This window comes from Prionailurus bengalensis, chromosome A2 (genome assembly GCF_016509475.1).
Source record: "Prionailurus bengalensis isolate Pbe53 chromosome A2, Fcat_Pben_1.1_paternal_pri, whole genome shotgun sequence".
Taxonomy (NCBI): domain Eukaryota; kingdom Metazoa; phylum Chordata; class Mammalia; order Carnivora; family Felidae; genus Prionailurus; species Prionailurus bengalensis.
Window position 1 is genome coordinate 100,930,736 of NC_057348.1, and position 16,914 is coordinate 100,947,649.

The 16,914-nt window shown below is 39.1% G+C and overlaps 1 protein-coding gene and 1 non-coding gene across 2 annotated transcripts in view; both read left to right on the forward strand.

The window, feature by feature from the left end:
* The window catches only part of UMAD1 (UBAP1-MVB12-associated (UMA) domain containing 1), a 227,631-nt gene extending 224,266 nt beyond the window's left edge, over positions 1 to 3,365 (forward strand). The window contains exon 4 of the mRNA XM_043588955.1: positions 1,420 to 3,365. Coding sequence (XP_043444890.1) covers positions 1,420 to 1,677 — 258 coding nt within the window. The 3' untranslated portion in view covers positions 1,678 to 3,365. The remainder of the gene's footprint in view (positions 1 to 1,419) is intronic.
* Positions 3,366 to 12,436: 9,071 nt separating this feature from the next.
* On the forward strand, positions 12,437 to 12,543 carry LOC122488831. Its single transcript, XR_006298748.1, has one exon. It is a non-coding gene; the product is annotated as a U6 spliceosomal RNA (small nuclear RNA).
* The last annotated feature ends 4,371 nt before the right edge of the window (positions 12,544 to 16,914 follow it).

Genomic DNA, 16,914 nt, shown 5'->3' on the forward strand with positions numbered 1-16,914 from the left:
GAGTGAGGGCCAGGAGACAGTTAAAATAAGGTGGGCAGGAAAGGCCTCCCTGAGAAGGACATGGGAGAAGGAGCCCCGGTGGGTCTGGGAGAAGCATCTTCGGGGCAGAGGGATTGGAGAAGAGGGAGCCAGGACAGACTAGCTGGAGAAACTGTCAGAGAGGTACTGGGGCCAGATCAGGAAGGGCCTTGTAGGCCTTTGTAAAGACTCTGGAGTTTTATCCCCCAGGTGGGGACTGACTGGAGCAGGTGGTGAGTAAAGTTTTTCCTGACCTGGTTTAAGCTAGGTTTTAGCCACTTGGAGCAGCAGGCCATTCGTTCTCATTTTCGTAAACATACTTACAATTTTTTACTCAATCTCCTGTGGATAGATACTTAGGTAGTTTCCAGTACGGGGCTTGCGTAGAGTGCTATGAACACCCTAGTGCACATCTTTTGGTAAAGTGCTATATGCAAGGTCTACCAATCTTAAATTGAACAAGATACATCAGCCTGTGTAACATAACATGCTAGTTCCAGCGAAAGTCGGGCAATCAATCAATACTTGGGGTACACAGGGGAGGTAAATGCTCAAGTTTATCTTAGGGAATAGAAGGTGGAGGATACATGCATCCATACAGAGTATGCAAGGTAACATATGCTAGGTGAAGAATACAAAGAAATGTCAAATAGATAGCTTGCTCTCAAGTACCCTAGAGTCTAGTTGGAGATAAGACATATGCATAGGAAATAGCCACTAGCAAGAACACAAACATGAAATGCCAAATAATATCCTAGTCAGTTTGCCCCATATTCTCTCTGAAGCAGGCAGGGCCACTTTGGACTATGTTCATCTACGATTTCACAGGGAACCTGGGAGTTCTGTAAAGCCTGGAACCTTACATCAGATTTGTGAGCCAGACTTTGTAGACCTTATCTGGGCTAGGGAAATAGCAAGAATGCAGGCTTGTATTTAGGGGGCCCTGAGTGGTCAGCCTGAGTCAGAGAAGGGTTTAGGATTCATTTAAAATTTTTTTTTTTTTCAACGTTATTTTTATTTTTGGGACAGAGAGAGACAGAGCATGAACGGGGGAGGGGCAGAGAGAGAGGGAGACACAGAATTGGAAGCAGGCTCCAGGCTCTGAGCCATCAGCCCAGAGCCTGACGCGGGGCTCGAACTCACGGACCGCGAGATCGTGACCTGGCTGAAGTCGGACGCTTAACCGACTGCGCCACCCAGGCGCCCCTAGGATTCATTTTAAAGCCTAGTAGAGATTTAGGTGGATGTATTTCTCAAGTAAGTAAATAGCAGCATTCCAACCTGGGAATATTTCTATATTCCACATTTCTCAATCATTTTGATATATTAATGCCACATTTACCATTTCTAAACCTCAAAGTCCACAAGGTCTAAATGACTTAAATATATATGTATTTTTAGACTGGCAAAGAAAACTCATCCAGTGTGACTGTAGCAGGCCCTGAGGTGGAAAATAAGGCAGGCCAGACTTTGGAAAACAACTCATTAATGGCTGAACTCCTCAACGACGTACCCTTCACCTTGGCCCCACACGTGCTGGCTGTGCAGGGCACCATCAGTGACCTTCCAGACCACTTACTCTCCTATGATGTCAGCGAAAATTTATCACGGTTTTGGTATGATTTCACTCTTGAAAATTCAGTGCTCTGTGATTTGTAATCTTTATGTCTATTTGCACCTTAACAGCTTTCAACAAAGCTTTGCCTATTTTATTTAACCCGTTTGATGTTCTTTGCCATTTCACTGCTTAACCGTCCCCAGAAACGCAAGGATCATAAAGCAAAGAAAATGTCATTGTGTTCATTACTCTGTTTTTTAGAATAAAGGATATTTGTATAAGAGTGGGACTAAAGTTCTACCTCCTTTCCCCCCAGATAATAAATTTAAAACTTAGGCTATCAAGGTTCTATGAAAGGATCAGACTTCAACCAGTCTCTCAAAATAGCACACCTTAGGTTTGTCTTAGAAGAGCTGGCACTTTTCTTAGTTACCACAACTCTGAAGTCTGTGCTTCGAATGGAGTGTGACTTGTCTGCTTTGAAGGAAGTTTGAGTTAATGGTACTCCCTTTATTCTTCCACAGTGTTTATGAATGAATTCAGAAAAAAAAAAAAAATGTTGCCAGTTAGCTTAATCTCTTCAGTCCAGATTTAGACACTGGGGTGGAAATGTAAAACTTTTCCTACAAAGCAGTGGTAGTTTGCTGACACACAAATGTGGTACCTGCTCTGGATGCTGTCTCTTTTGAGTGATACATATCAGTTTCCTCCAACCCACGGCAGTCCTTACCACCTTGAATGGTTCCTGGGTTCCTGCCTTTGTTTTCTGCCTCGTTGCAACTTCAGAGTGTGTGCTCTCACCAGCTTTCCAGAGAGCTTCCCCTGTTTCTGCTTCAGCTGGCGTTTGCTCTCCTTACCACATATGTTCCCAGTTTATGAAGAGATCCACGTTTCCTTTCAACCTCTCTGTCTCCTAAAGAAAAACATCTCATGACGATGCATATTATTGCTGATAACACCCTTATTTAGAAATTTGTTGGCCACAATACAGATGGGAATGTTTTATTGCTAGAAAAAATAAAATCGACTCATTTCCAATTAGAGTGTAGGCAAAACACCTAACTAGGACTTTCAGTTCTTGGCTATCCCTTATTTATCCTAACCAAAACAGTACAGAACTGCCATTGGTCAATAAACTGTAAAGGGGAGAGGTAAACTGTGACAGAGTATTTTCCATGCCATGGAAAATTTAAATCACATTTGTTTTGATTAGAAGCAATACAATTTATTGATTCTGTGCCAAATTTTAAGTATATTTTTCACAAAGATAGAGTGCCATAGCAAAACTAAACACTGTGCAAAAAGGTACGTGAATCATTCAAGTTTTAATGTGTTATGCATGTTTGTTTAATAAATGTAGCATGGTCTTGATAAAAATTGCGTATTATTTAAAAGTTAAAAGAACATTTCTATTGACAAAAATAGGCTTCATTTACAAAAAACATTACCCCATGGGAGGTGATTGATTACATTCAATCTTTACATAGTTTTCATAAAACATCAGTCTAGGAAATGTGACATGTTACTAACACAAATGTGAACATTTTATAGCAGTTTCTGTGAAAACAGCCTTTTCAATATCCATGTTAATGTACCTTGAGGCTAAATGTTAAGTATGTCATCAATTGGTCTAATATGTGTTAAATTTTATCTAAAATACTTATACATTTCATTTATATTTATGTCTACCATGTTATAAATATGCTTGTAAGTATTTTCATTTGTCTAAAATAATTGTTATATTTAAATAAATGTGAATTAAAATAAACTGATATTTTGATTATTCTCAGATCCAGAGAAAAATGGTTTTCTTTATATTATTCATACCTGAATGCAAGTTATTAAATCTTTTGTGAGGCAAAGATTTAAGTTTATAGTTTGTGCAGTGCAGCCAAAGTATGAAATTTCCACTTACCTATAAATTTTAAGAAGTAACACTGAAAATGGTAAGATCGCTAGGACTAGAGTGATTTGGAAGAAATCACATGAATACCTTGCTCTAGACAGATCCTCATCATCCCAAAATTGAGTAAGGGCTAGTGTTCATGACCTCTTTTGTTTTTTAACAAAAACATTTTAGTTTTCTAAAGCCTGTCTATAAGTCAATCTTACTATTTTAAAGCTGGAAGAAGCATTAGAGATCAGCCAGCTGACTTCATTTACCCAAGAGAAACTTGAAGCCTAGAGGGGTTAAATGACCTAACTCACCTGGTTAGTGATAGACATTTATTTTAATAGTGTTCGTAATTATCAATTATAACAAAGCCGTATGCTCTGGTGGAAAGAGTTCGGGCATTTGAGGCAACCAGATGGAGTTTGTAATGGCTCCCTTACTTACAAGCTGTGGGACCTTGGTCACTTACCTAACTTCTGGTGCTCTTCGTTCTCTTGCTTGTTAAATAGTAATTGTATGCACCTTGCAGGATTGTGTAGTTTTAGACGGTGTTTGTCAGATACTTGGCAGCATAAAGCTTGAGACGCCATAGGTGTTCTGAGAAAGAGTGCTGCTATAATTCTCATTAGTAACCACACATGCACACTAGTCTAACAAAATGCAAAATACGAATGAACCGAACTGCTTAAAAAGTAATATAAAAAATAGCTACCTACATTTACTGTAGGTCCCTCTTGCCCTATTATTTTTTTCCATATTAAATACATAACTATAAAACAATTCTAAAATATGTTGGTTGACTCACTGCAGTTCCTTAGTTAAGAATTCCTTAAGGAACATTTTTTCTTCCTCTTATTATTAAGCATCATGGTCATTGTCATTAATATAAGTCATCAGTGGAAAGTACAGTAGATAGAGAATATAGAGTGATTTGACTGAATCTTATTTTTAGCCCTAAAATATATTCAGGAAGTTGCATGTATTTTTTCCCCAGCTTTCTTTAAAGTCGTTTGCATCTTTTTCTAAAAGCAAAATTAGATAATTCTGACCAACTTAATATGGTTAAATTTTTATCAACTGAACTTTAAAATTATTTTCTAATGTTTGTTTATTTTTGAGAGGGAGCGCGCACGTGCAAGCGGCGGAGGGGCAGAGAGAGAGGGAAACAGAATGGAAGCAGGCTCCAGGCTCCGAGCTGTCAGCACAGAATCCGATGTGGGGCTGGAACTCAAGAACCCTGAGATCATGATCTGAGCTGAAGATGGGCACTTAACTGACTGAGCCACCCAGGCGACCTTCACCTGAACTTTTAATATCGTACCATTGGTGCACCTGGATGGCTCAGTTGGTTAAGCGTCTGACTTTGGCTTAGGTCAAGATCTTGCAGTTCGTGCGATCCCACAGTTTGTGTGATCTCACAGTTCGTGAGTTCGAGCCCCAAGTCGGGCTCTGTGCTGACAGCTTGGAGCCTGGATCCTGCCTCCGATTCTGGATTCTTTGTCTCCCTCTCTCTTTGCCCCTCCCCCATTCATGCTCTGACTCTCTCTCTCTCTCTCTCTCTCTCTCTCAAAAATAAATAAACATTACAAAAAATTTAAGTTGTACCATTAAGTGTTAACAAAGGCACATCTCTTGTTAACAGTTCTGGAAATCCGCAATAAGGTTTAAGTAAACATTCATTGACACCAACACCTTTTTTCCGTTTCTCAAAGCAAAATGATAAATTAGAAATATTCCCATAGTCCTGAAATCTTATAATTCTAACGGACAAATATGGAATACCAAAGAAATAATCTCATCCATGTTCTAAAACAGTGATATATCACACCTTACTCCCTTACCTATCATGATAACAAATGATCAATAAATGAACATTGCCCTCAGTTACCTAGCAAAAAATGTTAATTTCAGAGACGATACATTGTCTCATTAATTATGTCCTTAATAACATTCCCATGAAATGTAAGTATATTGGATAGGTGGCTGAAGGATGTTGCATCTTTTAAAGCCACTGAGAAATACGGATTTGTGGATATTATCTTTTGAGCATTTGTGTCCTACTACTAAGGGCGTGACCTAAATATTATTGAAAAATCTGAAACTCTCAAAATAAGTCTTATTCCACTGATATTACATTGGCCTGAAAGATAAAGTATTATGTGCCAGGAAAATGACTATGCCATATGATTTGGTGGATAGGTGTGTGTGAAAAAGAGAAAGAGAGGTACTGATTGATGTGTGGGAGCTCTGTCACAGTCAAAATAGCAGTATGTTAAACATCATTAAATAAAGTTTTTATTTTAGGGTACCCGTTAGGTTTATAGAAAAGTTACAAAAATAGTGAAGTGTTCTTACGTGCCTTCCACTTAGTGTCTCCCAATGTTAACATCTTACATTACGACAGTGCATGTGCTACAGCTAATGAACCAATTTGGTACTTACTTTTATTTTTTTTTTTTCTAAATTTTTTTTTTTCGACATTTATTTATTTTGGGGACAGAGAGAGACAGAGCATGAACGGGGGAGGGGCAGAGAGAGAGGGAGACACAGAATCGGAAGCAGGCTCCAGGCTCCGAGCCATCAGCCCAGAGCCTGACGCGGGGCTCGAACTCACGGACCGCGAGATCGTGACCTGGCTGAAGTCGGACGCTTAACCGACTGCGCCACCCAGGCGCCCCCAATTTGGTACTTACTTTTAACTCAAGTCCACACTCTATTCTGATTTCACAGTTTCCCCATCACGTTCTTCCATTCATTCTAGCATTTCATTTAACACATTACATTTAGTCATCATGTCTCCTTAGGCTACTGTTGGCTGTGACAGTTTCTCAGACTTTTCTTGTTTTCGATGACCATGACATTTTTGTGGAATTCTGTAGACATTTTGTAGAATGTCCTTCAGTTGGGGTTTATCTGATGATCTAGTTACACTTTTATAAAAGTTAATAAAAGAAATTTTGGAACATTTCACACGCACACAAATACCATTTGTTGTTGGACAAAATATATTCTGTAATTTCCTCAGAATTCATCTTCCAGCAAGCAGATCTATTTCTTCCTAACTTTTGCCATGACTATAACTGTATGCACAATAGACTTTCCCGGAGTGTTACCAGTGTTGCATTGTAAGTGGAGCCCTCCTCAGGAGTTGGCCTTTCCTAGCTCATTCCCATAATGATTGCATCTTACACATAATGTCATTCTTGAGCAAGTGGTGTAGAGGCAGGAGTACAGTGTAATCGTTTTCCTCTCTAAAGAACCAAGATAATTCATGATACAAAAGCTCTTCTCTACAATAGATGACTTTTTTTTTTAGTAATTGCAAAAACAAATTTGCAGCTCCGTAAGTTTCTAAAGAAAGAAATATTTCATTTTCAACCTTTAACAAGTAGTTTTAAGAAGCAATAGAAGGAAACTCAGTCATCGTTTGAAGGGGAGGTGCCCAAGAAACTCTTATTTTTACTTCTGATCACCCAGAACTGTGTGCTAAAACATAAAGTTGATCTCATCCAATTTCAGTTGGGGGAAAAAAAAAAATCAAAGCAAAAAGCATCTTATTTTTTCCTTGGAAGAAATCTAAATACAGTTCTTTGTCAAGAATTTGCCCAGTACCAGATTTAACCCATACCAAGGAAATAAATTCCTTACAATCAAAGGTAAGGCAAAGGATAATTGCATCCAGAACAACCCATCAGTACTCTAACTCTGAACCAGCCCCCCAGACAGCTTTTCAGTTACTACCCAGCCCCAAGAGAGAGTCAGACAATAGACTGTTTCAGAGGTCAGTTAAGGAGACAGCCTCCCACTTAGGACTGCTGCCAGGGACGTCCAATCCAGTGTCTGACATCTGGGTTCTGCAGCTGCCAAGTCTGCCCCTTGTGTGGCCACAGGTGTTGGCTAGAACTCTGAGACACGTGGGGAAGAAAGAACAGGGCAATGTCAGTTTCATTGTATATATGCGTGCTTATGTGTACAGTTTTAATTTTGTTTTTCAAAAGGTACATGATTTATTTTGTTTCAAAATTAATGTATTTCTGCATAATGGCAAGGAACATTTGGAAGGCTAACAAAAAAGCAGCTTTTCTTCAAGAACAAGGACACGACAAAGCCCAAGTTCTTACACCTATGGGGCACGCTGTTCACTAAAATGCCGTGTGTGGTATTGCCAGCTTAGTCATTTGAATAGGCCTTCTCAGGACCAAAGAGAAATAAATGGATGCCAAAAAGCAAACAGGCAGTTGGTCTAAGATAAAACCTAAATACTTATCCTCTCCCTACAGTCTCCCCCCTCATCCCTGTTTTGGGTGTTCACAAGAATTTGTGTTTATCAATATGTGTTTTTGAGCCTGGAACAGACTATATCTAGTTTTCTATTTCACACTACACCAGCTGCAACCATCAGTGAACACAGCTTAAAAACAGTAACACCAAGCTCTCTTCTTCCCCTTATAGGAGACTTAGCTCCTATGTGTGGGGCAAATCTAGAAATTTCTACCTCAGGTAAGTATCTGAGATTCCTGACCCTAACGAAATGGGCAGCAGTAGAAATGAAGATGATTAAGAGAAGGGGATGACATTGGTGAGAACTATAAAGAGCCAACAGTCAACATCATTTAAAAATATAGACATATCGGGGCGCCTGGGTGGCGCAGTCGGTTAAGCGTCCGACTTCAGCCAGGTCACGATCTCGCGGTCCATGAGTTCGAGCCCCGCGTCAGGCTCTGGGCTGATGGCTTGGAGCCTGGAGCCTGTTTCCGATTCTGTGTCTCCCTCTCTCTCTGCTCCTCCCCCGTTCATGCTCTGTCTCTCTCTGTCCCAAAAATAAATAAACGTTGAAAAAAAAAATTAAAAATATAGACATGTCTATACCTCCATAATAAAATATATGCTTCTTCCTCGTTTCACCTACTTCAGAGTCTGTAATTGAATTTAATGGAGGAAGAAGGAATCTTCAGGTTTCATCTTCTTATCGAATCGCTTTCGAAGGAGAAATGCTTACAATTTTTCCCACCCTGTTTGCTATGTATTTTACCAGCTAGTAGCATTTTTGGCAGGTTCTACTTTGTATTTTCTGTTACAAAAACAATAGGTAAGCAGAATATACTTTTCCACGGTACAGCCACCACCCCATTTCCCATAAGAATCTATGCTATCTTACTGATGTTCTATCAGACTTAATGATTAGCACAGAAATTCTTGATCAGGCTTTGTTGAATGGATGAGTGAACCAATGAAATATCATTAAATTATCTATAAATGAGACTTCCCAAGCAAAGGAACCAAATTTCAAAACTTTTGTAGTTTTTCAGGCCCCAGGAAGTTCCCCAAATTATCATGCTGTGTTTATGCAGCTGAAAATAATGCTTAGTTTACCAAGCCTCTACAAATTGTGCCTTTGTCTGTTTTGGGTATTCTCTGTGTTTTTCAGGTTGTGTTTTCCTCTGCCCATAATGACTATGTATGTTCTCATGATGAGTAAGAACTGATTCTAGACAATACAGTATATTTTGGTGCTGTGGATTAACTCATTTGAGGTTTTCTCTAGCTGCCAAGTTTCTCTTGTGTGTTCTTGATTGTGTTTGCATGTATTTCTGCCCCAGAATTTATTAATCCTATATGACCTGCCCTTGAAAAATATCTTCATCTTTCATATGCCTTCCCAAGCACATTTGAGTATTTCAAATGACCTTGGTTTAAAGACATTTTTCTAGGAGCAGTAGCACACCTTTCCATTAAAACTCAACCAATTCTCTTCCCTCGTCATATGAGCATGCTTAGATCTTTTCCCTCTAACTCCAGCTATAAACTCTTTTTCCATCTATTTGGAGTCAATTTTCTTGAGCGGTCTATATTTGTATCTCCACTTCCTTACTTTCTGTTTACTCACTAACCCTCTCTAACCTGGTTTCCGAGCCCTAGTTAGAAACTCCACTGAATTGCTTCTTACACAGTTATCTCCAACCTGCCCACTGCCTTATGTCTATTTCTTTCAGGCAGTTATTACTGTTGGTTAGTTCTTCTGTTCTGAATTGTCTTCACCCTTGATTGCTGTGACACTTGCTTTTCTGGTTTTTCTTCCATCTCTTCCACTCCACCTTATACTGTTGGGGACTTCTTTTCTTCATTCCACCCCTAAAATGTTGGCTGTCTTCTGGCTCTGGTATCCTGCACAGTCATATGCATGACTATCTGCTACTGCTGACACCCAAACTGATCTCTAACCCAGAACTCTCTCAAGTTCTCTCTATATACACAGTTTGTAATCATTCATCTCTTGACTCTTACTCTCAACTTCTATCACAGACCATTTGCTCTCCACTCTTTTGCACCTCTCCCCCCTTGCTCCTGTTTGCTGTGGGGAATTCCTTCTTCACTCCACACGGTTATGATGGGAAATAGCATACTTGTTACCACTCCTGGACCCCAAAGGGACAGACACACACCCTGACCTGGTTCAGTCAAGATCCCTCTTACCAACTGATAACAAACGGAAGCAGAAAGCTGCACCTCTTTTGCTGGAGTCCTGACAGCCACCCCTCCCTTTGTGTTTCCAAGTCCTGACATATCATGTGAGGCCCCGGACTACCCAAGCAGTAAATCTAGGAGTCTATCCATTCTTCCTTCTTACTCTGCTCCACACTCAAATGATGATAAACTTGTGTGAATTATATATCGTAAAGCCCTGACTCTTCAATGTGTCTCTGCTCCATACCTACCACTCCCATTTCAGTCTATGTCTTCATCATTTGTCTTAACTGATCTTCCTGCATCCTGTACATTATATAAGCCAGAAAGAACTTACTAAAAAGTAGATTTAAGGGCACCTAGGTGGCTCCGTCGCTTAAATATCTGACCCTTGATTTCAACTCAGGTCGTGATCTCACAGTTCATGAGTTCAGGCCCCACATTGGGTTCTGTGCTGACAGCATGGACCCTGCTTGGGATTCTCTCCCTCTCTCTCTCTCTCTCTCTCTCTCTGTGCTTCCTTCCTACACTCTCTCGAAATTAACTTAATTAACATAATTGATTAAAGATAGATTAAAACCCTCAGTAGCTCTCTGGTATCCTCTATAGAAATGAAGCAACTTAAAGCAAATAAGGGCCCCCAATTCCCTCTTTAGACTCATCTCATGATATTCCTACTCACATCCTGCGTGCTCTTCCCTGGTGAGAACATGCCATACCTCCTTCACCATCCTTACATTCTGTTCTTTGTGCTTGGAATGTCCTGACATTCCCTTCTTTTTCGTTTTGCTGTTTGTTTGTTTTCCTGGTCATAAATAATTAATTAAGATATACTTTAGGGAATATAGTGAATATAAAATTTAGGATAATGATATGAAGTAATTTCAATCCTCTTACAAGTAACCCCAGCCCTCAATGCTCTGCAGATGTAAAACCACTGGTGAGACTCACTAACAGAAGTTTGACTACTCCAGAAGAGGCTTTTCATGAACATTTACAACGAGAGCATCTGAATACCTCTTTTAAGTGCAAAACCACACCACACTTATGCAGCAGCAATGCGTTCATATTGTTCTCATTAGTCATTAGTAGTCAACTTGCATAAATCACCAGGAAAAAGCACAACGGACCTCAGAAAATAGGCTTAAAAATGAACCTGTCCTTACAAAACACACACTGCAATGAAAGAGACATTCAAAAAAGTACTATGGGTACTGCAGGAATTGTGTCCATTCCAACAATCTCCAGTGAACCAGTCTACGGCTAAATTATCTTACAAAATTTACTTCAAGTATCACCTCCTCTGGGAAACCTTTCCTTATTCCTCCTAAGCTGTACTGGATGTCCTTCCACATGCCTTTACTATCCTGTTTTCTCCTCTGTCAACGTTCGAAACCCACAGTGCTGTAACTGTTTGTCTACTTTGTGACGCTGAATTGATGCTAACCTGTACTTTCATGCTTAACATGATGCCAGACACCACGGGCAAATGATTGAATCACCACTGGTTTGAGGGAATGTATGAGATTCTTATTCCATCTACATTAGAATTTGCCTTTGAGTCTCTGTTGGAAACCTTTAGGTAACCTTCTAGATGTCCATATTAGAATATGCTATATTTCCTTAATGTTCCCAAATTTGTGCCCTAAATAATTTAGCTTCTTAAATTTTTGGAAGGTAGAAATGTACCTTTTGTTTGGTTATCTGTATCAGTAACAATACAATGAAACTGTTTTATGTTTATCATAACCTTTCAGACAGTGTTAAGTCTTTAAATTTGGGGGTATAAGTGACTATGACTCTATTGTAACTTGGGTTTTATTTTTTTGTTTTCTTTAATGTACACACAGAGGGAACTTCCTTCTGCCTTCTATTAAATCAACATTGATTAATGCTAATTAAATTACATGGCTCTTTTTAAATCATGGATTTGTGTAGAATTAAACATATAACATAAAAACTGAATACCTGCTATTTTAATGGGCTGGGCCACTTTTTCATGTAACCTAACCTTACTGAAGGATTTGGAAATATCAACCCTTTTGATAGTGGTCCATTCTTGAGGAATAGCTCATTTTACTTTTGAGGAAAAACAAACAAATAATTATCTGGAGAAGGAAGACTATCATGTTGATTTTTCATGTAGCCAAAGCAGGTTCTAAAATATTCTTTAACTGGCCCATTCATTTGGTAGACCATTTACTACATAAATTAAACTTTTTAAGTTCTGTAATAAGTTATGATATTGTACATTAGTTGAATTTCTAACCAGTTTGGTCACTAAACTTCCCCATAGATACAAAGATGCAGATATACCTCATTTTCAAAAAATGGGGAAAGCAATAGTCAGTCTATTAAAATGTTCAATTAGTCTATAGAAAGAAAAATAAATCCCTGTTATACTGGTTAACAAAATTCTGCATTTCTGTTGTCTAAATAACAACTCATCAAGAATAAAATACTTACTGAGACAAGCTTCTTAGCAAAACTAGTCTCCAGAGTGTTCCCTTTGCTGGCACATTATACTAAAATTGGAATGATATGGAGAAGACGAGCCTTGCCCTGCTCAAGGATGACACACAAAAATAGTCTCCAGAACTAAACTCAAAAAGGAGGTTCGTAATCTTTATTACCTTCCTATTCTCACTTTGTTAAATGAGTATCAAGGGCCAATAGTTTCTTCCCCCACCCCAACTGTAAACTATCTGCTGAAACTATCTCTACTCATTTTAGGTTCACCACCCTATAATTTTACATGACCCTGAGTTTCTACATTTGGCACTATACATCTATCAGAAAGGGCCTGTAGGAATGAAGCCCTTGGTAAGCAAAGCAGTTGTCTCCTGGGTGTGGGCTATTTCCATTCAGGCTTTTCTAGTGTTCCTGGAGATACACTTGAGGCATTATTTCTTTTTTTCATGTTGATTGTGATAAGAGCCTCATTTCCCAGTGCAACCTATCACTACCTTGCAGGTCGGAGACCACTGGGCTTGTTGCTTTTATTGTGCCGAGGACAGCAGATGCGATATCCTTAGGCTTGGGTGTGCTTTGTTACGCTTGTTAAGTACAAAATGCCAGAAATGTATCCAGTGCTCGACAAAATACAAAATACAAAAGACAAGGGCTCTGTTCTTACCACCTCTGATTCCAGAGTATAAAATAGCAGGTAGCAGTAACAGTATCAGTTGATCACCAAAGACAGGCTTGACTATCCTAAAATGCCAGGTGAGTGAACCAATTTAAATGAAAATCTTGTTAAGAGGTGACTGGGAGGGCCTGTGGTGGTTATTCAGAGGAACCCAAGAAAATTTTTTACAGAGCTATTTTTTTTTTTTTTGAAAACTTAATACAAATTCACCTTGCCTAGAGCATGTGCTCTGAAACACAAGAAATTAAAAGAATGGGCGGGGAGAGGTGGAACAGAATGAGAACCTATAGCACCTAGAAATGGAGCCATATTCTCCTGTGACCAGCCTGGAAATAATGAGCTACTTAGTAGTTGTGTCATTCCTGGCACCACTCTTGCTATTAAACCTTATTTCCCATGAGCATCCAGTCAGGCCAACCTCTCTAGTGCCTGCTCAGCCTTCTGCCTCCTTTCTAGTGCCATGACACTCCTCTACTGATGCTATTTCTCTTTCTTTCACTTTTCTGTTCTGCCTACACACGTTCTATCCACTTCTCAGTACAGCTAAATTTCTAGCTCCCTCATGAATATTTCCCAAGTGTGGCGTTCATATACCATCTCAGAACCCCAGAACCCCCATGGTATTGTGATTTTCTCATGGGTTCCTCCACTTGTTTTCTGAAGAGACTGTGGGTAGATTGGTGAACTTTGACTTGCCAAAATTGTAAGATGTATCAGGGTAAGCTGATAATTATTTATCATAAAACACATTCCACACAGCAGGTGCTCCATAAATACCTGACTTCCAAACATGATTCCCGTTGTTGATCTTAAATGAATGACCATCCACACTTGTCTCAAAGATCTTCAACATCAGAGTAAGATATGCTGTCACCACAGTCACCGGCGATTTATTACCCTTTCCTCCTCTTTCCTACTCCCTGTTTTAATGTGTTCTTCAGTATACACACCTTCCCCACACCAGATCTTCTCCAAAATATGTCTCCCACCAGCTAAAAAGTTGACCTGCTGTACTCCTCTGCTGTGGAAGACCTTTTACCTCTATACTTATCCCTGTTACTTGGAAGGAGGAGTTTGTTTTTCCTACTTAGAAAATGGCACTTTTCCTGGTACTGCCATGACAGTTACTCGATGGAGCTTCTGTTTTGTACCTTTGTGAATAAAACCTGAGGTGCAAAGGATGAAACTCAATGGTATTTATGAATCGGTTTTAAAAGTACTTATCAGGATGGGGATTTCATAAGGCATGTATCTGGTTCACTGGTAACACAGCCTAGTCCTAGAGAAATTTTTGAAGCTTATGATTGATTGCAGAACTATTTCATAATCGTCAGAAACATTTATTAAGCACCTCCTTTTTTTCTTTGTTATTTGCAACAATTTAATCATGTGTTACTTCAGCCTAGGTTTGAAATATATTATTTCTCCCACTTGAGGTGCTTAACATAATCTGAATTATGGAAGGATGGCTATGGGTGGAAGGATGGATGGATAAGTGAAAATTCCCATCATACTTGCAGACAATCACAGACCAATGAGAGTGCTGTTTGCTATGAATTGTAAATAGGTCCTGATCATAGTTTTATGCCAGTGCATCCACATGCTGCTACTACACTCCTCCTTGCAACAAAAGACAGTTGACAGGGTGAATGTGGTGAGGTGATATTTAATGTTAGCAGTAATCATTTTAACTTACATTTGCTGAATTGGTCTTAAATACTAAGCACTTTTCTGAGTACCTCACTCATTCACCTTATTTTACCTTTTAAAACTCTACGGTTGCCAAGAGGTAGAAACAACTCAAACGCCCATCAACAGATGAATGGATAAACAACATATACATACAATGGAATATTATTTGGCCCTAAAAAGGAGTCAAGTTCTGAGACATGCTGCAGTGTAGATGAACCTTGAAAACATTATACTAAGTGAAATTAGCCAGACACAAAAGGATAAATATTATTATTATTCTGCTTGTATGGAATATCTACAATAGGCAAATTCATAGAGGCAGCAAGTACCTTAGAAGTTACCACGGACATTGGAGGGCTGGAGGAAAAGGATGTCAGTTAGTGCTTAATGAGTGTAGTATTTCCATTTGGGGTAATAAAAACTTTTGGAAATAATAGTAGTAGTTGCACAGCATTGTGAATGTAATTGATGCTACTGAATTGCATACTTACAAGATTGTTAAAATGGCAAATTTTACATTATTTATAAATATTTTTCCATAATACAAAATTGTGGAAATACCCTATTATTATAAAATCCAATTTGAAATTTGAGTATATCAAGAATGTTTAAACAAATAGGAGTTATATATTCTAATATAAAAAGAAGTACAGGAATGCTTATATGGCATTGATTTGTCGTCTCGGCAATATGCAGGCCATCCTTTCTTTGAATCTCTTGGCTTTCCCTAATGATAACAACATGGCTTCTGGAACTCTACATATTGCTTTCATGTTCAAGGTAGAAAGAAGAAGAAAGGGGTGAAAGAGTCTAATCTTTTTCTTATATCAGTGGAAAAACAAAGGCTTTTCTCATGCCCCCAATAAATTTCCACCTATATCTTACTGTGCTTTAGGCTATCTCTAGCAACAAGACACAGTAGTATTTACCTTTTCCAGGCTCTACCAGGGAGGCAGAAAGGAGATGGGTTGGAAATATCTGTTAAGGAATGAACGCTGTCTGGTACAATGACAAAAATGAACGGAAAGGTTAAATCAGTTTCTCAACCTGGCAGCTGACATTTTCGACTGGATAATTTTTTGTTGTGGGGGGCTTTCCTGTGCACTATAGGATATTTAGCAGCACTGGTGGCTTCTACCAACTAGATGCCAGTAGTCTTCCCATCCCCCACCCCCAGTTATGATAATCAGAAATGTCTCTAGACAGTGTCAATATTTGGGGGGAGGGAGCACAAAATTGCCACCAGTTGAGAACTTCTGGGTTATATGACTGGCCAGAGTCTCATTGCTGATAGGTGGTGGAGATGAGGTTTGCACCCAGGACATCTGACTTTAGAACCTTACCTCTTGGCCATTCTTCTGACCAGCCTGTACAGTTGAGCGAACGGCCTTGTAGTTCACAGGACCAATGGATCATCTGAACTAACTTGCCAAAGACTGAGTTAATGAGACACCAATGAATTGCTCTGCTGCCTGTCCACATGCTTTTCCTGAGCACTTGTTATTTAGCCACAACCTTCTACAGTTTGGAAGTAATAGCAGGTATATCATGGAAAAGCAGGCATCGAATCGCTATCCCAGACATTCTCAATAGGGCAAAATGGTTCCTAGGAAAGCAAAAATGTCTGATAATTAAATGGTTTGTGGCCCCCTAAAATTCTGCCCCCCCAACAATAGATCTTATCTCAGTATTTAATTTCTCTGTATTTAATTTTTTTTTCTCTTTGATGCAGCATAATGGAAATACACGTAACGATACACTGCTGTAGCATGAGGAACTAGGTTGAGCAAAGACTATGTTTCAGAAAAGGTGAGAAATACTATTACCTAAAATGGGATGATGTGTATGTCTAGAATGTGAATGTTGAGTGAATATTAGGAATCCCCCTGGGTGTTTTCATTAGATGTATCCCTTTAGCTATTGTTCCAGTCACTAGGCATCCCAATTAATTCACTTTCATGTCTCTCTATTCGTGAATGTAATAAACTTTTATATTTGTCTCTTTTTACCATCACATTAGTTTCACTGGGATATTTCCAACAAGTGAATTCCCTCCTCTTCTTCATGTCTTTATTAGTCAAATAGGCAGCTCTCTGTTGTTTTTTTTTTAAGTTTATTTATTTATTTCGAGAGAGAGAA